This window comes from Nyctereutes procyonoides, unplaced genomic scaffold, assembly GCF_905146905.1.
Source record: "Nyctereutes procyonoides isolate TBG_1078 unplaced genomic scaffold, NYPRO_anot_genome, whole genome shotgun sequence".
NCBI lineage: Eukaryota > Metazoa > Chordata > Mammalia > Carnivora > Canidae > Nyctereutes > Nyctereutes procyonoides.
In genome coordinates, this window is record NW_026575159.1 from 30,914,391 (window position 1) to 30,935,198 (window position 20,808).

General features: G+C 57.3%; 1 protein-coding gene across 5 annotated transcripts in view; it reads left to right on the forward strand.

The window, feature by feature from the left end:
* Positions 1-4,058: 4,058 nt before the first annotated feature.
* DENND3 (DENN domain containing 3) overlaps positions 4,059-20,808 on the forward strand; it is a 51,072-nt gene continuing 34,322 nt past the window's right edge. Inside the window, exons 1-6 of one of the 5 annotated variants that reach the window (XM_055313996.1) lie at positions 4,583-5,744; positions 5,839-5,948; positions 10,919-11,171; positions 11,968-12,083; positions 14,313-14,455; positions 17,235-17,346. In XM_055313996.1, coding sequence (XP_055169971.1) covers positions 5,913-5,948; positions 10,919-11,171; positions 11,968-12,083; positions 14,313-14,455; positions 17,235-17,346 — 660 coding nt within the window. In that variant the 5' untranslated portion in view covers positions 4,583-5,744; positions 5,839-5,912. Of the gene's footprint in view, positions 4,242-4,581; positions 5,949-10,918; positions 11,172-11,967; positions 12,084-14,312; positions 14,456-17,234; positions 17,347-20,808 lie in introns of those variants that run through there. The other 4 variants (XM_055313991.1, XM_055313995.1, XM_055313992.1 and 1 more) reach the window with 4 other exon arrangements.

Genomic DNA, 20,808 nt, shown 5'->3' on the forward strand with positions numbered 1-20,808 from the left:
AGGACACTTCCTGGGGCACTTGGGCCCTGGAGAAAGGACAAGAGCATAGCTGAGTCCCAAAGGCTTAGGGGAGAGATAAGAAGAAAAAGAAACAAGTTTGTGATGCCGCATCGGAGGCCAGGACACTCCCTCCGCCGTCCTCAGTGTGCTCCGTGCCTTGAATTCTTTCTTTGTGTGGAGTTAAAATCCGGGCCCTGCTTTCTTTCTGTTAGCGTTTTCTGACGTGCCCTTGACCTTCGTTTTGCTTCGAATCATCTGTTGGAATTTTGTTTTAGGTCCTTTCCTTGTTACCAGCATTTCACTAGATTTTGTATTCAGGTCTGTTGTTCCACTGGAAGGTTTCACACATCTGCGTGAAAGTGTGTTCATCCTATATTGTAAAGTAAAAACACAACACGTTCCAAAGCAGTCTGTTTAGTACCAGCTCACAGACATAGGACTAAATCCCAAATGTGTGTGTGCGCACGTGCATGTGTGTATACAGTTTTTTTTTTTTAATTTATTTTATGATAGTCACAGAGAGAGAGAGAGAGCAGCAGAGACACAGGCAGAGGGAGAAGCAGGCTCCATGCACCGGGAGCCCGACGTGGGACTCGATCCCGGGTCTCCAGGATCGTGCCCTGGGCCAAAGGCAGGCGCCAAACTGCTGCGCCACCCAGGGATCCTGTATACAGTTGTTTATCAAAAACTTAACTGTTTGGGACACCCGGGTGGCTCAGCAGTTGAGCATCTGCCTTTAACTCAGGGCATGATCCCGGGGTCCTGGGATCGAATCTCGCATCAGGCTCCCTGCAAGGAGCCTGCTTCTCTCTCTGTGTGTCTCTCATGAATAAATAAAATCTTTAAAAACAAACTTAACTGCTTATGCTGTGTGCTGTGCGGTTTTTTGCCTTTTGCTCATATGTATTTTTTCATGAACATGTGCCACACGCACACAAAGAACTACAGTTTTAAAAGTAAGAGTCAAGGGATCCCTGGGTGGCGCAGCGGTTTGGTGCTTGCCTTTGGCCCAGGGCGTGATTCTGGAGACCCGGGATCGAATCCCACTTCAGGCTCCCGGTGCATGGAACCTGCTTCTCCCTCTGCCTGTGCCTCTGCCTCTCTCTCTCTCTCTCTCACTGTGTGACTATCATAAATAAAAAAAAATAAATAAAATAAAAGTAAGAGTCAAATAATTTGCAACCAGCTTCTAAGGCAGGTGCCTTCGGCCCAGGGTGTGACCCTGGAGTCCCGGGATCAAGTCCTGCATCCGGCTCCCTAAATGGAGCCTGTTTCTCCCTCTGCCTGTGTCTGCCTCTCTCTCTCTCTCTCTCTCTCTCTTTCTCTCTTTCATAAATAAATAAATAAATAAATAAATAAATAAATAAATAAATTTAAAATAAATAAAATCAAATTAAAATAATAATTTATCGAGGTGAAATTCCACAATGTAAAATTACCCTTCCCGAAGTCGACAGCTGGGCGTTGTCTAGCACACTCACAACGGTGCACCCATCCCCCTATTTTTGCCTCTATCCTTTACGGCTCACAATTTTCATATCTATTTTCTCCTTTGCTTTTTACAGTAATCCCGAGAGTGAGACAGAGCAGCAAGGCTGTTCCTCAGCATGGGGGGTGCTTGCAGCGAGAGCCGCTGTGCAGCGGGCATGGCACCAGTGGGCCTGGCCCGCTGTCCCCTCCCTGACCCCAGTGTGGGGCAGGCTACACCCTGTGCTGATGGTCTTGTCAGGCCAGGCTCCACACACTCCCCCGCTCCCTCACCGTACTGTCTGCCTCTAGGTGACCCTTAAGCGGCTTTTCCCCCTGTGCCTTTGCTGGTTATCTGCACTCCTGTGTCCCATCCCACCAGTGCTCTCTAGAGGATTGGGTGCTCCGCAGGCGCTGTGCACCTCTCTGCAGCGTGAGCCCTGGGACTCCCTGGACAGCACAGAGTGGGGATGGAGCCAGGAGTCCTCTGCGGAGGCCCTCTGGCCCTTCTCGGGATGACGGTGAGGCTCAGAGGAGCAGGACCTCCCGGCCCCATGCACGGCCAGAGCCAGGCCCGGACCCGTTTCTCCCTGGAGTTCCTTCCTCAAACCCACCCTGGGAGGAAAAGCGACGGGGCTCCTGCCTGAGCCTTGCTGGATCTTCCTGGCGGCTGCCAAGTGTTTACCTCCTCCAATCCTGACCACACCCCGCGTTATTTGAACAAACAGGAAATCGCCCAGGGCCCCGCTGAGGAGTTTGGCTGCGCCACGGCTCACACAGAAGCCAGGCTCCAGCCCAGGTGCCCCGAGCCCAGGGCTTCGCTGCCTTCCTGAGTGGCTTGTGCCTCCAGCCTGTATCTGTGAGCCTCTCCTGGGCACGGGGTGCGGGGCATGGTGACTCCACTCTGCCCTGTGCTGAGGCCACCCACAATGAAAACACCACGGACAGCCTAATATGAGCAAAATCTGTCCTTTATTTTTTAAGTCAGGGACTGTAACTCCATGCGACGCTCACTGATGAGATCCGTGGATGCCGGGCGGCCTCCAGACCTGCGTGAGAGCCTCCGTGACCCATGCCCAATAAGTAACTTAGTAAGGCAGGCCCACCCCATCCCCCGTGTGATGTGACATTGCTCCGTTCCTCTTCTTCCCAGGCTGATGACAGATGCTTTACAGCATTATCAAGCATTTGAGGTTTTTAGAAAATAAATCTTAGATTATTAGAACTAGAGGGGTTCCTTTGGAATCGGTTCCCTCTTGGTTTTACAGAGGCATGTCCTGGGGTCCAGGGAGGGGAAGGGATGATGTGCGAGGTCAGGGCGCAGGCAGTGCGGGGCGGGGGTGGCCTGCACCGGGGCCAGGCTCCTGGGCCCTGCCTGTGGCTGGGCTGGGCCAGGGTCCCCGGAGCAGGGTCAGGCCAGGCCCACAGCTCCTCCCCGCCCCTTGCAGGCTCCACCCCGCCGGGGTTCCTGCTGAAGGTCGCTCCACCTCCTGCTGGACACGGCCAGCAAGGTTCACCGCGCAATTCATTAACCAGGAATGGATCTTTCTAGGCTTCCCCAGCAGCCTTTCCTGCGGTTCTCGCCCGGGGCGCCGGAGGGCTTCCAGGAGGGCTTCCAGGAGGGCTTCCAGGAGGAGCTTCCAGGAGGGCTTCCAGGAGGGCTTCCAGGAGGAGCTTCCAGGAGGAGCTTCCAGGAGGGCTTCCAGGAGGAGCTTCCAGGAGGGCTTCCAGGAGGAGCTTCCAGGAGGGCTTCCAGGAGGGCTTCCAGGAGGAGCTTCCAGGAGGGCTTCCAGGAGGGCTTCCAGGAGGAGCTTCCAGGAGGGCTTCCAGGAGGAGCTTCCAGGAGGGCTTCCAGGAGGAGCTTCCAGGAGGGCTTCCAGGAGGAGCTTCCTGGAGGGCTTCCAGGAGTAGCTTCCAGGAGGGCTTCCAGGAGGGCTTCCAGGAGGAGCTTCCAGGAGGGCTTCCAGGAGGGCTTCCAGGAGGGCTTCCAGGAGGAGCTTCCAGGAGGGCTTCCAGGAGGCCGCGGCAGCCGGGGCTCTCCAGGCCCCATAGGGCGGGCCCGGGATCGCCGGGGACAGGTGGCCTCCACGCCCTCCGCCCAGCAGGCTGAGCGCCCTCACCTGCCACCTGGGGACCCCGCCCCTTCCTCCCTCCGTTCCCTGGGGAGGGGGATGCCCGCGGGGGGGACGGGGGGAGGGCTGCGCGCGCACACACCGCGCACGCGCCTGGACCCGCGAGCAGGTTCGGAAATGACGCCCTCCCGCCCGGCCCCGGGGCCGCCCCCAGACCCCGCCCCCGCGAGGCCACGCCCCCAGAGATCGCCCCGCCCCCACCAGGCCGCGTTCAGGCTCGGCAGGCCCCGCCCCCCGGAAGACCACGCCCCCAGGGATCGTCCCGCCCGACCAGGCCGCGTTCAGGCTCGGCAGGCCCCGCCCCCAGCAGGCCCCGCCCCCAGCAGGCCCCGCCCCCAGCAGGCCCCGCCCCCAGCAGGCCCCGCCCCGCCCCGCGCTCGGCTCTGCGCGGACCCGGCGGCTGGTTGCGCGGCGCGCGGTGTTGGCCCAGGCGGCGCGGGGCCGGGGCCGGGGCCGGGGCCGGGGTCGCGGTCGGGGTCGGGTCGGGTCGGGTCGGCGCCCGAGCGGGGTGCGCCCAGCGGGCCGGGCCGCCGAGCAGGCATGGCGGAGGCCGGGCCGCAGGCTCTGGCGCTGCCCTCGGGGCTGCTGGAGCTGTGCGCGCTGCTGGGCCCCTCCCGGGACAGCCTCCGCGGCCCCGAGCAGGTAAGGGCGGGCGGGGAAACTGAGGCGGGGTGGGGGCCGCCGCGAGCAGCCTGGGGAGGAGCGCGGGCTCCCGGGGCGCCCGTCCAGGTGCGGCGTTATGGACGCACACCTGGGCGGGGCGGGGGCGCCTGGGGTCGCGGCCCCGACGCAGGGCTCCGTCCTGACCCCGGTTCCTCCCTGCGCGGCGGGCGCTGCTCCAGGCACGGACGGCGTCTGGGGTCTGGGGTCTGGGGTGTGGGGTGTGGGGTGTGGGGTGTGCGGGCCCCTGGTACGTGCCCGGCGCTTGGCCGCCCTGCGATGAAACCTAGCGGTTTGTCTCCTTTGCAGAAAAAGCATCGCCCCCCCCTCCCCCTTTCCTCTCTGTGTCCTGGCGGCCAGAGTGACAAACCCTTTTCCCGGAAAGCAGCAGTTTGGGGCATTCTCATTTTCTGTGTTTCTTTCCTGTGCCCTCACTTTTTCTTGGTTCTGCAACCCAGGCTTTTTTTTTTTGAATTGGGTTGTGACTCTCTTTTTCTCCTGGCCTGGGACGTCCATATAACTGTTTGTGGCATTTTTCTTTCTTTCTCTTTTTTTTTAAAATTTATTTATGATAGTCACACACACACAGAGAGAGAGAGAGAGAGAGAGAGGCAGAGACACAGGCAGAGGGAGAAGCAGGCTCCATGCACCGGGAGCCCGAAGTGGGATTCGATCCCAGGGCTCCAGGATCGCGCCCTGGGCCAAAGGCAGGCGCCAAACCGCTGCGCCACCCAGGGATCCCAGCATTTTTCTTTCGTTAGTGGCGATGCCCCGAGTACTCCAAGATTCTCGGCTCTGCCGCCCGGATAGTTGGGCAGGTCCTCTGGTTCTGGACCACAGCAGGGAGAGGCGCAGGAAGGCACCTGAGTATTTGGGGCTGCAGCGTTGAAGGGTTGAGGTCATCAGGAGAAGCTACGTGGTGCTAACATTAACTGGACAAATGTCTTTTAGTGTCTCAGTGGTCTCTGACTTTTTTCTTTAAAGATTTTATTTATTTATTTGAGAGAAAGAGAGCTCACATGCAGGGGGGATGGGACGGAGGGAGAAGCAGAAGCAGACTCTCCGATGAACAGGGAGCCGGAGACAAGGCTCCATCCCAGGACCCTGACCCCCGGACCCCGGGATCATGACCTGGATCCCGGGATCATGACCTGAGCCGAAGGCAGACACTTCACCGACTGAGCCATCCAGGTGCCCCATCTCCTTGACTTCAATACAAAGCCCATTTTGATGGTTTCTGCATTTCCCTCCCCCTTCTTTCCTCCCCAAGCCCCCATGGTGTCTGCATATCTTTTTTACCTCTGTCTCTCATCAACTGAGTTGTCTCCCTGCCTCTAGTTTGCCAAATGGCATTTCCTCCTTTTTCTTCTCATAGGAAATGACCTGGTTTCAGTTGCTTCTTGGGTGATTTCAACACATGTGTTGGTTGCCCCAACGTGAGACGTGTCCTGAGAGTAGGATGAATCAGCTGGAATGTGCACGGTGGTGCTTTCCCGACCCAAGCAGGCTGCGGCTTTCCCAGGCCAGGGGGGCAGTTTGCTATTCTGCATTCTGATGATTATCCTTTTTTTTTCCCTAGACGCTGATTCACTTAGGGGTTCCACAAAGGGTGGAGAGCAAATATTTGGAGTGGGAAAAAGGCGGCCTTACAGGATGGGTCCAACTTCCTGGAGTGAGCGTCCTTTAAGGGTGATGTTGGCGTTACAGTTAACCAAACACATGACTTCACTTGGCTACTTTTACTGTATAGCAATTCTATTTCCAACATCCTAGGCTTTTTTTTTTTTTTAAATAACCTTTAAAATCACCATGTCTCTGTCCTTGAGGCATTTCTGCTTGGTGACGGGTGAAAACACACCCAGAGGTATGAGAACCATCCTACTTAATGTTAGGGTGGTTAAGGCATCCTAACTTTTCATCTCATTTCTTAGCCTGGGTGGTTTTATTTTGTAAGGACGGTGACAGAGAGAGCTCTGTCCCCGTGTGAGTTTCTGTGCTTGGTTACATTTCCCTCCACTCTCTGGTTACTGTGGAGAGTAGGGGTGGGGTGTGGAAGGATCCGCCACTAACCCATCCGGGTGGTGGGAGAGCGCCAAGAGCACTGTCCATAGAGTAGGTCACTAGTGTGATTCTCGCGTGTGAAGGCGCATCGTAACTGTTTTTAATGGGGAGCATCCTGGCTTTCACTTTCTAGAGCAGCACTGTCCACCAGAACTTTCTGAGTGATGGCGCCAGTGTTCGTCTGTGCCATCCAGTACAGCAGCCACTAGCCATGCGTGGCTACCAGCTGCTTGAAGCCAGCTAGTGGTACTGTAGAACTGGCTTTTAAATTAAAGTAAATTAAATTTATTTTAAATATTTTATTTATTTATTAGAGAGAGAGAGAGAACACACGGGCAGGGGGAGTGGGGTGAGGGGCAGAGGGAGAAGCAGACTCCTTACTGAGCAATGTGCCGGATGTGGGACTCGATCCCAGGACCCCAAGGTCATGACCTGAGCCGAAGGCAGACGCTTCACTGAGCCACCCAGGTGCCCTGATTTCATTTAATTTTAATTAAATTCAATTTAAATAGTCACATGGCTATTACCTGTGCTGGACATCACAGTTCTACAGCACTAAAAACAAACAAAAAACTATTGTTTTCTGTTTTATTTCACAAATGATGGCCCATCCTGTGTGAGTGCCACTCTACAACCTCACAGAAGTAAATCTGTGACACTATGAATTAGGGTGTTGTGTGTCTTACTTTTTTATTAGCTCTGGTTTTTTGACTGAAATGGTTGTTACCGTGTAGGGGTTAGCAAGTCGGTGTCTGCCAGAGACGAGCAGGAATGACTCACGAGTCTGTGGAAACGGACCTTATCTTGCCCCATAGGGGAGGAGGGGCAGTTGCAATCTGGAATCCAGGCCTGTGCTCTCAGGAATTTATTCTGGTTACACAGTCGGACATGTGCACGTATGTATGGCAGAGGCTGCTTGCTGCTGCCTTTGCTCAGTGTGTGGGTGTGATGAAGAACTGAGAGCACACCAGCCACTCCTCCGTAGGGGGTGGGCCAGGTACACTACTCAGTCGTCCCCGCGAGGCACCGTCCAGATGCGACACGGAAGTCAGCCACACAGTGGGCTTTGGTGGGGAAAGATGCTAGTGGCACTGTTAAAAGAGGGTGATTGTATCAAAGGGGAAAAATCATATTGATAGAGAGATAAGAAAGGAAAAGACTGAAATTCACACTGTGCACGGGGTGTTAACCACCCTTTCACGGAATTGGGAGGACCTTTCCTTTCTGTTTTTTTTTTTTTTTTTAAGATTTTATTTATTTATTCATGAGAGACACACACAGAGAGAGAGGCAGAGGGAGAAGCAGGCTCCATGCAGGGGGCCCGACGCGGGACTCCTTCCCGGGACTCCAGGATCACGCCCTGGGCTGAAGGCGGCGCTAAACCGCCAAGCCATCCGGGCTGTCCTCCTTTCTGTTCTTATTTCTTTTATTCTTCCTATAAGGTTGCTAGCTTTTAAACATGAGACTGTATGGCTTATCCGATCAGAAAAGACAAGGGTATACGTTCAGAGGAAAAACAGATGTGTGATGAGCTGCTGAATGCCAGGTTGGCTGAATCTTGGCCGTTTCACTTTAAGTGGCTCCAGATAAGCGAGAAGTAGTTTATTCCTTAGCGTGGTGACTGTATCCCTAGAGACTGTACTCTGAGAGATCCCGGAGTAGATGAGCGGATAGATGAGCAGCATCCACCGAGAGCCATCTTCTGTGCTGAACCAGGGCGGGTGGAGGTGATAGGAGGTGCTCTAGGAGGTGATGGGGGGGGAGGTGGAGGGAGGTGGAGGATGGAGGTGCTCCAGGAGGTGAGGAGTCAGGAGCCTGATGGCCTGGCTGCAGGGGAGGAAAGTCCCCCTCCAGTGAGGGTGAAGATGAAGAAGTGGATGGGGGAGGGGACTGGGCACATGTCAGGCAAGGGACGGGCAGGGACCAGCACCACAGGGGAGAGCACCGCATTGGACCACGGCTGCTTGTGTCTGGAGAATGAGAGGGTCAGTCATGCACGGCTTTGGGGACACCCTGGCTTTGGAAGCAGGCTGGCCTGCTGCTCAGGTGTACAGTCCAGGTCGTCATCCTGCCTGTGCCACATGCACACGTGTGACATGTACGTGGAATACACAGTAATAACGGTGACGTACGGAAAGACTCGGTTTTCATTCTGGTGGAGGGACAGATGGTCTGTGACCCTGGTTTGGGGCCATCCAGGGGTCTGCGGGGGTCAAAAGCTGGTGCCAGGTGGCAGGAGCCACTATCCATTGGGGCAGGTGACAAGGTCACATGTGCTCTTTCAAAAGGGGATCCCCCCCCCCCGTGTGAGCCTGGATGGAGGTGCAGGTGGGCGCCCTGGGCCCAGCGGGAGGAGGCGATGTCATTCAGGGCAGACACCTTGAAGGATCAGCCCGTGGAGAATCTGTACCTGCTCTGAGCCACAGGTGGGGCGGGGGCTTGGTTTGGAAACGTGCAGATGGGGTGGGGGGGGGCTGCCTTCAGAGGCCCTCCTGAGGCCAGTGGCCCTGCAGGGTGGGCTTGCAGATGGGAGTGAGGAGCAGGGGCCTGAGGGCAGCTCTGGAGACCCGAGGGGCACTGTCTTTATCAGGGGAGCATATGGGTGGAACGCTCAGGTTTTAGGAAAATCAGCACGAACTTAATAATTTGAAGTTGCACGTTTAAAGGACCCACCTGAGTATGTCAGGTATGTCGGAGGCAGTTGGGTGTGGCCTGTCTGGGACTGGAAAGAAATCTGAGCTGGCAGCGGGACTCTGAGCGCTGTCCCCAAGGGAGACACCACGTGAGTGTCTGAGTGTCGAGACTGCCGGCCAGGCCAGGCACTTGAGGACGATGGGGCAGGGAGTCAGCACTTGGGGAGGGGGGAGCACAGCCTGCAAGGAGGGAGGTGTCTGTTCTGGCCACCTGGATGTTAGGGCAGAGGGACGGAGCAGAGGGGAGGTTGCAGGAAAGTGTGCCCAGCCTCCACGGGTGTCTTGTTTTATGTGAGAAGGCGTGGACGCGCATACTTTCATGGGTACGTAGGTCCGAACTGCTGGGTTTTTATAGGAAGGTTTTAGAAAGGTTTTCTGTAACTCAAGACATGGATTCCTTTTGTGCCTGATACACAGAGATGTAAATCCACTAATATGGATTTCCCGTGTTTGATCGTTGTTCCTCCTCCTGGTATTAGACTTTTTTTTCCCAAATATAAAGGAATTGTTGCCTGTTTATACAACATAGGGCGCCCGGGTGGCTCAGCGGTTGAGCATCTGCCTTTGGCTTAGGGCATGACCCTGGGGTCCCAGGATCGAGTTTCAGGCATCATCAGTGTGATTTTAAGACATGTCTCAGGGCAGCCCCAGCGGGTTAGCGCCGCCTTCAGCCCAGGGCGTGATCCTGGAGACCTTGGATCGAGTCCCACCTCGGGCTCCCCGCAGGGAGCCTGCCTCTCCCTCTGCCTGTGTCTCTGCCTCTCTGTGTCTCTCTCATGAATCAATCAGCATAAAAATAAGCTTCTTGAGTTTAGAGAGTCTTCCTGCCACAGTTCCTTGCAGGAATCCTCTCCAGGGTAGGAGGAGATCCCCTGGGGTCCCAAGATTCCTCCTGAAGCCGTGATGCCCGCCCTTCCTTTCCTGCCCACGACAATTCCATTTCTCCTGGTGACAACCGGGTCCTTCCTGATGCCGAGTCCCTCCGAGATCTTGGACTACCCGGTGCCCACCCGGCCCGGCCTCCTCCCCCCTTCCCACCGGCTCTCTGTCTCCTGGGAGCTGACCACCTGCCGCTGGGTCACAGCCCGGGGACTCCCCCACCCCCTCCCTGGAGCTCGGGATTGGCCACACTTCTCCCCAGAACGAGCTCCCAGGCATCGAGGCCACAGGGAGCAGAGGTCGGCGGCAGAGCCCTGTGCTCTTTCTATCCTTTGGGGGGCGGGGAGTGAAAAGGCAAAAGGTCTTTTAAAAATCTGGCACCCAGTTAGAGTTTGAAAGCGTTTAGGCTGGACGACCCCGATGCGCAGGTCCTGGGGGACCGTCTGGTTGCGGGAGGAAGGGCGCGTGTCTCCTCTGCAGCCGGCAGTCCTCTCACCCTCCGTGTGTGTCCCCAGACCGCCTGTGACAGGACCCCTGGGCGAATGGCCCAGCTGGCATGGGGCGTGGGGCAGCAGCCCGTCCACGCTGGGCTGCGCAGTACACGGGCCGCCCCACCAGCCCGTGACAGCCTGTGGGGCCTCCGGTGGGACGTCGGGGTTGGGCCCTCCACCTGCGACCCCAGCCCCTGGAAGGGCGCCCAAGGAGGCGATGTTGGCCGCTGGGGCCTAGCAGAGCCAGAGCTGGGTTGGAAGTCAAGGCGGCCCGTGGCCCGGGCTCTGACTGTTGCGTGGTGTGGCCCGGGGCGACTGAAGAGCCAGTCCCTCGCCAAGGTGTGACTCACCTGGGTGCACAGTCTCCAGGGCCCTGAGGCCACCTCCGTGTGGTCCTGACCGTGGGGGCCCCTGGCAGGTGCGGATTGGGCACCCGGGGGTGGGCGGAAGGGGAACACGCCGAGGCCGGGCTCGGATGGAGGTGCGGCGGAGCGAAGGCGGGCGCCGTGGGTGACTGTGTCCCTTTCTGCTTCAGGCCCAGCGGAAGGGGGTGGGCGGCCCTCCTCTCGAACCGGAGGTTCTGTCCATGTTTGTGCCTCCCTTCGTCACTAAGGAGGACAGTCAGACGGCCGGCGCCCCCTGTGCCACCCTGAGCAAGACCAGGAGGCGCTCCTTCAGAAAGAAGAGGGACAAGCCCAAATCCGAGCCCTGGAAGGGCCTCCCTCCCGAAGATATCACTGTCCCCAATGGCGTGGACCTGCTCGCCCTGCCTCAGCTCTGCTTCCCAGGTATCCTCTGCTCTGCTCTCCAGCCGCACCCACGGCACTTTCTAGAAACCAAGTCAGGAAAGTGTGACAGGCTGGGAGGCTGGTGCCCCCTCGCGGCCTTGAGGTCCAGCCACAGGACTTGGTTCTCTTAATCCTGGGGGTTTGGGAGCTACAGGGTGTGTAGACCACATAGCACAGCCCCCCTGGTTTGGAAAACTGCATCCTAGACGAGGGGCTGTCGGGCTGGCCGGGCCTCATGGTTCCTGGATGTGCTTCCCAAGGACCCTCACCCTCGATGTTCGGTCCCGTCTGGCAGGTGGGTCAAGGTTAGCCTGTGGCATCTCCCGCGGAGCGCACTTGGGCCCGGGTCCCCCACCGCACCCCGGGGCCCCACAGCCCAGAGTGGCCCGGTCCTGGCAGCGGCGGCCCTCGTGCTTTCCTTGTCCTTGAGAAGCACCAAAGTGGCTTATGGCAAAACCCCTGCTTTCCTGTCTGGCATTCCCTGCCTGGGGGTTCTGTCGGGAGTGGGGGCCATCTCCTGGTCCTAGGTTACAACCCGGGGACAGCGGGACACCCCTGCACTGCCTCCCCCGGGCGCACCCCAAAGGGTTTGTCTGTAGTTGCCTCACATTCCTTCCTGCAGAGCACAGAGGGCGGCGGAGGGATCGAGGGGCGCAGGGCTGATGGCACCCGGCCGTCCCCGTGCCCCGGCTGGCCGTGTGGGGACAGGTTCTCCAGGCCCCGGGGCGGCTCCCCCGGGCTCAGAGGTGGGTGCCGTGGGCCCTGACGACATCTCCTCTTCTCTCTCTGTCCACAGGGGGCCTGTGTGTGGCCTCCGAACCGAAGGAAGACTGTGTCCACTTTCTGGTGCTGACGGATGTCTGTGGGAACAGGACGTACGGCGTGGTTGCCCAGTACTACCGACCCCTGCACGTACGTGACTGCCGCGATTTCCCTCTGGAATTCATTTTAAGTATTTCTTACTATTTTTGCTTTTTTTTTTTTTAAGATTTTATTTATTTGAGAGAGAGACAGAGAATGTACATAAGTTGGGGGGAGGGACGGAGACAGAGGGAGAAGCAGGCTCCCCGCTGAGCAGCGAGCCCGACGGAGGACTCAATCCCAGGACCCTGAGATCACAACCTGAGCCGAAGGCAGACGCTCAACCACTGACCCACGCAGGCGCCCCAGTATTTTTTATTTTTGCGGGGATGCACATCACACAACCACCACCATTGGAATCGTTTTAGCATCAGGGGCGCTCCGTATACTCCCGGTGGGGTGTAGCCCCCACCATGTCTGGTCCAGAGGCATGCGTCACCCTGAAAGTCCAGCCCCCCGGCCCCATTCGTCTGCCTTCTGCCCCCACTGATTGCCTGCGCTGGACGCCTGCTGCCAGTGGACCAGCCTGCGGGCAGCCTCGGTGTCTGGCTGCCCCCGCTCCATGGGCCGCGTTCAGAGTTCGCCCTGTGGGGTAGCAGAGCCTCCATCCTTATGGCCGGGTCGTACCGTGCGGTGTGTGTGCGCCCCGGCTTGCCCACCCACGCATCCGCCGAGGGGCCCGGGGGGTTTTCGCCCCTCACCTTCTGTGTGGGGTGACAGGCTTGGGCCTCGCGAGCGGGACCCGGCCCTCATCCACCCAGGCAGGGCCACGTGTGAGCTGGCCGGCCTCTGCGGAGCTCACGGGGCCCCCGCGCACCTTAAGAGGCGCCCACAGGGTTTCCAGAAGCAGAAGGTGCTTTGTCCAGGGACGTCTGTGAATCCATGGCGAGGGGAGGTGGCTGCCCGGACTTCCCTCCCCACTCTGCTGTCAGAGGCTGGGGCAGTTATCCTCACGGCTGTCACCCTGAGTGTCGGGGGGCATAAGGCGCAACTGGACGGGCTCTGACCCCTCGTGCCTGTGGGGTGGCACAGACACGCCTGATGGGCTTCAGAAATACGTGGGAGCCCAGCCTTCCGCTGACGTCTGAGTGCACGACCTCGGCCTCTGGACCAGGGTCCCGGGGCAGGCGGTGGCAGCTCAGGGAGGCCCCCCTCGAGGCCGTGCCATGGCGTTGACGGCCTGCCCGGCTGGGTTAGGTAGAGGTGGGAGACGAGGAGGGAGCCGAGCCCCAGCCCTCCCTGGCCGGCACTTCCAGCAGCGACACGATGAGTGGCTGGATCATTCAGGAAGGTGCTCTGGGAGCTCGTCTGTGAAGCGACCCTTAGGAGAGGCGCTTACGTTAAATACATCCTATGGGGTTTACTCACGCCTGAGTGTTTTCGGGGTGCCCCGGGCCCCACATGCCGGCCTCCCCTCCCTCCCCGTGTGTCCAGTGACCACCCAGGCCCTGCCCCGCACTCCTGTCTGCCCGTGGACTGGGCCCTTCCTGGGGTGCAGACGGCACATGGCTGTCCCAGGCCAGCCGCCCATGTGTGCGCAGCCCAGTGCTGGGCATGACCCTCCCGCGGGGTTGTTTCACCCACATGACAATGAGCGAAGTAGGGAGCTATCAGTGTCACCCCCCTTGACAGATGAGGAGGCAGACGGTGGCACAGAGAGGACGGTGACCCGCCTGGGGGCCCCCGGCACACTGATTTGAGAGTAGTGGGTGTAGATTCAGCATTGGGGTGACACAGACGGCCTGCCCACCGCTTGCAGGGCCCTCCCCGTACCTGCCTTGCATGACCCTCACGTCTGCAGCGTCCCTGTGTGACACTGTTCTCGCAGCTTCTGTCCCTGTTGAAAAACCCCGACAGCCCTGCACTGGGGCCAGACCGTGGCTCCCAGCAACTTGGCTTCTGGAATCCCGGCTCCACGTGCCTCCTCCAGCTGTGAGACACACACACACACACGTGCTCAGATGCTGCAGTTCTCTTCCCTCCTAAGCAGAGCCCGTGGCCCCGTCTGCATCTACCATGTTCTTACCGCGCGCCCCTTCCTGCCGGGTGGCGAGCTGCTCCCGGGCTGGGACGCGTCTCAGCGTCTGTGCCACCTCGCAGGTCACAGACAGCAGGCACCGTGGGGGGCCTGGCAGGGACATTGGAGGGCTGTTGGGGAGCAGGATGCTGGCCGGGCCCCTGCCCCCTTGCTGCTGCTGCGGTGCTCCCACCGCTCGCTGAGGGTCGAAGTGTGGGGACCGGCGGGCGGGAGGTGACCCGGGCCTGTTGTTTCCTCTCCAGGACGAGTCCTGCTTCTACAACGGCAAGGCGCACTGGGAGCCGTCCTGGCCGACCGCGGGCGCGGCTGGCTGCTTCGTGCCCTTTGCGGTGTGCGTGGTCTCCAAGCTGCCCTATTACAACGCCCTCAAGGACTGCCTGTCCTGGTGAGCCCGGGGGCCCGGGGGGGGGGCGGGGGGGGCCGGCCCTGGCTTGGCCCAGATCCTTCCCGCGGCCGTAGCGTGTGGGGAGGTCGCCCGGCTGGAGAGGAGGAAGCCAAACTGTGGGAAGTAAAATTAGTAGGGAGGATGTTGTTTGTCTGGTTCTTTTAACAAAGACGTCCACGAGAACGCGTGCTCCTCCCGGCTAGCGGAGGCCACCCCTGCCGTCGTTCCTGTTGGGTTCACGGACCGTTAACAAATCCTCTTTTTTTTTTGGGTGGAATCTTCAAGTGCCTCAATGCTGGTACTGAGCATTTTTTTAGCCTGAGCACGTCGAGAAGTTTTGAAAAATCCAGAGAGCATTGGGTCAAACGCACTGGCCGGCCGCCTGCTGTCAGGGGTGATGGTGGCCTGTGGACGCGGTCCATCCCCGGCCACACGCACGCTGGCCGCCTTGTTTTCATTCTCACAAAATCGTAGCCTCGGAATTCGCGGTGGTTTGCTTAAAGATAGAGGCGGTCAACAGAGGTTTCCCCACAATGTCATAATACCCACCAGCCACCCCTGGCAAGTCACAGGCTTCTGCAAAGACCGTCATTTTGGTTCTCACACCGTGGTCAGCGGGGCGACGGGCAGGAATCCATCCCGGCCAGCCTCACGAGCTTCAGGACTCAGGTCCCAGCACCCCAGCATTTGAGTTTTCACAACATGGTGGGTCCTTGCACGTAGTTTGGGTCTCACCCCCGCAGAGAGGGACCCCCTCGTGGAGCAGAACAGAGCGCCGCTCGCTCGGGCTCCTTCCAGGACCGCCTGAGTGAGGCGTATGCGCCTTCGTTAACGGGCACGGGCAGCGATGGAAGGAGAAATTAGGGCAGGTCCCTTTTTATTAATTTGTGGATCATCTTCAGCGCTTGAAGGTAGATGGCTTTTCCCAGCCACCTTCGGTGTGCGCTTCCGGGAAGCTGGGATGGCGATCCCACCCTTCCTCCGGGGGGCAGGTTCGGGCGGCGCCTGCTGTACCTTCTTGGCCTTCGTTATGTGTGTTCATTCAGCAGGGGACCTTCGCGGTGTCACTGGCAGCAGATACCGTCCTCCTGGACACTGAGGCAAACCTGCGTTTGCCTTGAAATATGCGTCCAGTGTCCATGCTTCTCGAGGTCGGCTCTCAATGGTCGTTGCTGAACGACCGGAACTATAAAATACGGAGAAAAACAAGTGACAGAAATCCAAAAGGCAGCTTATAAACACGGATTCATAGATTTTTAAAATCTGTTTCTCTGCTGCGATGGTAGCAGGTCAACCGTGCCTCTGTGTGGACCGAAATTGGGAGAGACTACCTGGTGGTGTCTGCGGAATTAGGTTATGGAAAGTCTTTCTTTTTTGTTTTTTTTTTTTTCCTTTAATTTGATACTGTTACTTTTATAGTAAATAAACTATGGAGGAACATTGAATTATCTCCAAATCATGACGCTGACTCCACGAAGAGCTATTATTATTTTTAAAGATGGGTTTATTTATTATTTTGAGAGAGAGAGCGCGCAAGGAGGAGGGGCAGAAGGAGAGGGAGAGAGAATCTCAGGCGGTCTCCACTCCACGCTGAGCTGGGAGCTCGATCTCATGACCCTGAGGTCATGACCTGAGCCGAAATCCAGAGTTGGACGCTTAACCCAGTGCACCATCCTGGGTGCCCCGACTCACTCCAGGAAGAGCTATGATTTGTTACTTAGAGTAAGAACGTAAGCACAGGCCCTGCTGTGGTGGGCGAGGCCGGGTCCGCCCCAGGGCCCCGCAGCGGGGTGTCCGGGGCACTTGGCTGAATTTTGCTGAATATAGACTCCACATCACCATCAATGCTGTTAAGATAGAGAACACTGTCACCACCCCCAAGGTTCCCTCAAGGTGCCCTGTGCTCGCTTCCCAGCCCCACTGCCCCCGGGTGCTGCTGGTCTGTCGTACGTTTATTTAATTTTTAAGATTTTATTTATTTATTCATGGGAGACACACACAGAGAGAGGCAGAGACACAGGCAGAGGGAGAAGCAGGCTCCCTGCAGGGAGCCTGATGCAGGACTGGATCCTGGGACCCCGGGGTGATGCCCTGAGTCAAAGGCAGATGCTCAATCACTGAGCCCCCCGGGTGTCCCACTGTTCTGCATTTAAATCACATACAGCAGGCAGCCCGGGTGGCTCAGCGGTTCAGCACCTGCCTTCAGCCCAGGGCGGGATCCTGGAGACCCCGGATCGAGTCCCACGTTGGGCTCCCTGCATGGAGCCTGCTTCTCCCTCTGCCTGTGTCTCTGCCTGTGTCTCTGTGTCTCTCATGAATAAATAAATAAAATCTCTTAATAAATAAATAAACAGATAAATCACGTGCAGCGGTGCCTGGAACAGCACGGTTTGAACTGTGTGGGTGCCGCGTACACATGGATTTTCTTCGACAAATGCAATAGTCCTGTAAATGTATTTTCTCTTCCTTAGGATTTCCTCAAAGGCCTTTTCTTTTCTCTGGCTTACATTATTGTAAGAATATAGCGTGTGGGGACCCCTGAGATGTTTACTCCCTGCTGAAGTACGACACATGCAGAAAACGGCAGGAATCCCGGCCGTGTGACCAGCCCCCCACCCAGAGCCCCCCAACCACCCCCAACCCAGGCAGCCCTGCCCTGCCCTCTGACGGCCCTGGAGCTGCCGCCGCCCACATACACTCCAGCTTGGATTAGAAATGCCGAGGATGACAAACGGATGCTCACTTATTTTCTGATTTGATTTTTTTTTTTTAATTTTAGCTTATTGACTCATCTGAAGCTTTGTAAAGATTTTGAAGTTGACAATCACATAAAAGATTTTGCTGCAAAACTGTCCTTGATACCTAGCCCACCGCCTGGACCACTTCATTTGGTAATTGAATCTGGACTTTTTTGTCTTGTGTTTGCAAATAGTAAGAGTATCATGACAACGATGGTTCTAACGTCTTACGCTCTCTCTTACGTTCTAGTATGTTTAAGTTATGCTTCTCAAGGTCCTTACAGAGTCATCTGCTTCTAATGGGGAGTTTGCCGGGCGGCCCGTGATAAAAACCGTGGAGCTGGTGGTGGGCCGGCCCCCTTAGCGCCTAAGACACGGGTTCATTACTTGCTCTGCAGAAAACACAGAGAATTTACTTAAATTATGAATTTCCCTTTGGTTTATCTGTCTGGAATATTGGGTATTGTATTAAATGTGTTCATGTTTTGTCCTGTCCAGGGCGATTCATGAAAAGTACCTGGCTTCGTATTTTTTTTTTTCTTCTTCTTCTTTTTTTTTTTTTTAAAGATTTTATTTATTTATTCAGGAGAGACACACACAGAGAGAGAGAGAGACGTAGGCAGAGGGAGAAGCAGGCTCCATGCAGGGAGCCCGACATGGGACTCGATCCTGGGTCTCCAGGATCACACCCTGGGCGGAAGGCGGTGCTAAACCGCTGAGCCACCCGGGCTGCCCTGTTTTGTTTTTTCCCCGGTGCCACCGTGTTGAACGAATGGCCAGGCGCTTCCGCGGATCTGGGTTCCCTGGCACATGCATCCTGACAACGTTGCTGGCTCTTTCATCCCCCCAGGGTTTCAGGCAAGGACGGTGGGAGGAAGGCGGCCCACATTCCCCTTTGGCCGAGTAACAGGCCGGACGGCTGAGCCGTGACGACACCTGTCTGGTTCAGCGTTTTCCAGACTGACACAACCACCGGGCTCTTCCTTGTTCTGCAACAGGCACCCGTCAAATTAGTATAAATGTCCACCCTGTGCCAGGCAGTCCCTCCTGGGAGATCATAGAGATCTGGGTTCTCTACGTGTGGATTACTATTCACAGTTGAAAAATTAATTTTATTTCCCGGGAGACGTGTGATTATGAACTTTAAATGTGTATATATATACATATATATAAAGATATTATTGGGATCCCTGGGTGGCGCAGCAGTTTGGCGCCTGCCTTCGGCCCAGGGCGCGATCCTGGAGACCCGGGATCGAATCCCACGTCGGGCTCCTGGTGTGTGGAGCCTGCTTCTCCCTCTGCCTGTGTCTCTGCCTCTCTCTCTCTCTCTGTGTGTGTGACTATCATAAATAAATTTTAAAAAATTAAAAAAAAGATATTTATTTATTCATGAGAGACACAGGGAAAGAGAGAGGCAGAGACACAGGCAGAGGGAGAAGTAGGCTCCGTGCAGGGAGCCCTATGTGGGACTTGATCCCGGGTTTCCAGGATCACGCCCTGGGCCGAAGGCGGCGCTAAACCGCTGAGCCACCCGGGCTGCCCCAAAATGTATTTTTTTTTTTTTAATTTATGATAGGCACACAGTGAGAGAGAGAGAGAGAGGCAGAGACACAGGCAGAGGGAGAAGCAGGCTCCACGCACCGGGAGCCCAACGTGGGATTCCATCCCGGGTCTCCAGGATCGCGCCCTGGGCCAAAGGCAGGCGCCAAACTGCTGCACCACCCAGGGATCCCCAAAATGTATATTTTTAATAATCGGCCTACAGTCTGTGGGGTGGGGACTCCTGCCACGTGCATTCCAGGCCGGGAGACAGAGCAGGTTGGCCGGGTACCTCGGTTCCACCCCCAGAACTTTTGCAGGGACATTTATCTGGTACTTGTTTTGTGCGAGGCCCTCATCTTTATTATGTGGATAATTGGTATTTTTTTTTTATGGTTCAGCAGAGTCATCAAAGCATATGTTCTTGCCGTGTTCACTCTGCAAGTATAAGGACCGGCTAAGCAGTGAACCGGAGGGAGTTCAGGACAGTTTGAGGGTCAACCGTGTGTGTTATGGTTCTGCCTTCGAACATGAGTAACGCACGCATGGTCCCTGACCGATTTTCTGTGCCTTGGAATCCTGGATTCATCAATATTTGGTTCTTCCACTCTGACCACCCTGTGGGAAGGTTTATGGGGGTCGTTCTGGGGGCCTCTTCTCTTCACGCCTGCATTCAATCCATCATTCACCTGTGACCACCCAGCTCCCGGCATGTCTCCAGGTGCCCACGGCCACGGCCGCCATCCCACTCTGGGCCACGGCGTCTCCCACCTGCGCGGGTTGAGGAGCCGCTGGTCTGTCCATGTCCACTCTTCACCCTTCATTCAGTTCGTCCTTTGCACAGTGGCGGCAAAGACTGTTAAAGTCTATACACTGGGCTCTCCTTTTGTGCTTAGAACCAACAGTGGCTTCTTGCTGTGAACCTGTGGCCTGTCCTACGGCCCTGGCCCGAGTCACTGTCCTGCTCTGTGTCCTCACCCCCTAGCTTGCTCTTGTCCAGCCTCACTGGGTTTCCCTCAGTCCCTCGCTGGTGTTGCCCCAGGGCCCTTGCACGTGCTGTTCCTAGAAGTCAGGTTCTTGGGGACGGCCTCTGAGTGACCTCCCACCCCGCCTCTCTCTGTGCCCATCGCCCTTCCTGCAGAGCCCAGCACGGTCTGCGGTTGGGGTTTGCACACGTGTGTGTTTTGTTCAACATCCATCTTCTCCATCGGCCTCCAAGCTGCATGAGGGCAGAGGCCCCGTTTAGAGCTGCATATCCGGGGCCGTTACCACGGCTGCCCTGCACTTGCTGCTCCAACAGCCGCGAATGAGTGAACGATGGGCCGTGTTTCCCTAGCTCGTCGTGTTCACAGAGTGGGGCCTGCGGCTTGGTTCTCGTGCGTTTGTCCGAGGGAGCCGAGCCTGGGTCAGGCTTGCCGTCGCGCTCGTCCCCTGTGCGGCCTCACTGGCTCTGGGCCCCCGTTGATACGTGGCCCCGACCCACCTGTCTTCGGGAGTGTTTTGGAGAAAACGCGAGCTTCCGGTTGGGGCCAAGGTCCTCCTCTAACCCAGGAGCTGGTTCGGCAGGAATTTCCAGAACCCACTGCAAATGGATGTCGATGCAGAGGCCGTGTGGCTGGAGGTGGGGACTTGGGGAGCCAAGTGTGTGGGTGCCGGTGGCTCGTCTCCGGTCTGTGCCAGGGGAGGTGGCGCCCAGCCTGGACCTCGGCCCGAGGGCAGCAGACACCCCGCATCCCGGGCCTGCCAGCGGGTCTGAGTGTCCGTGTTTCGGGGCCTGGGCGTTCCTGGGTGTGCACGGTGAGATGTGCGTTTCCCTCCCACTCGGCCTGACTCTCTTTTGTGCTGCGGTCCCTGTTGTTTCCCTGGGGCCGCAGTCAAGCTGGAATTGGGACGTGTTCACCTGAGGGGTGTCCCTGCTCAGAGCCTTCACCTGCGAGGTGGGGTGAAGGACCTGAGGACCTGGCGCCGTGGCCGACGCGTCCTGTGGGCTCACCGGGCGGGTGACCGGCATTTGTGTCTCGTTTTTATCTGTAGTTGGGAAGCGGGTTGACACGTGTACTGTGTGGAAACATCGAG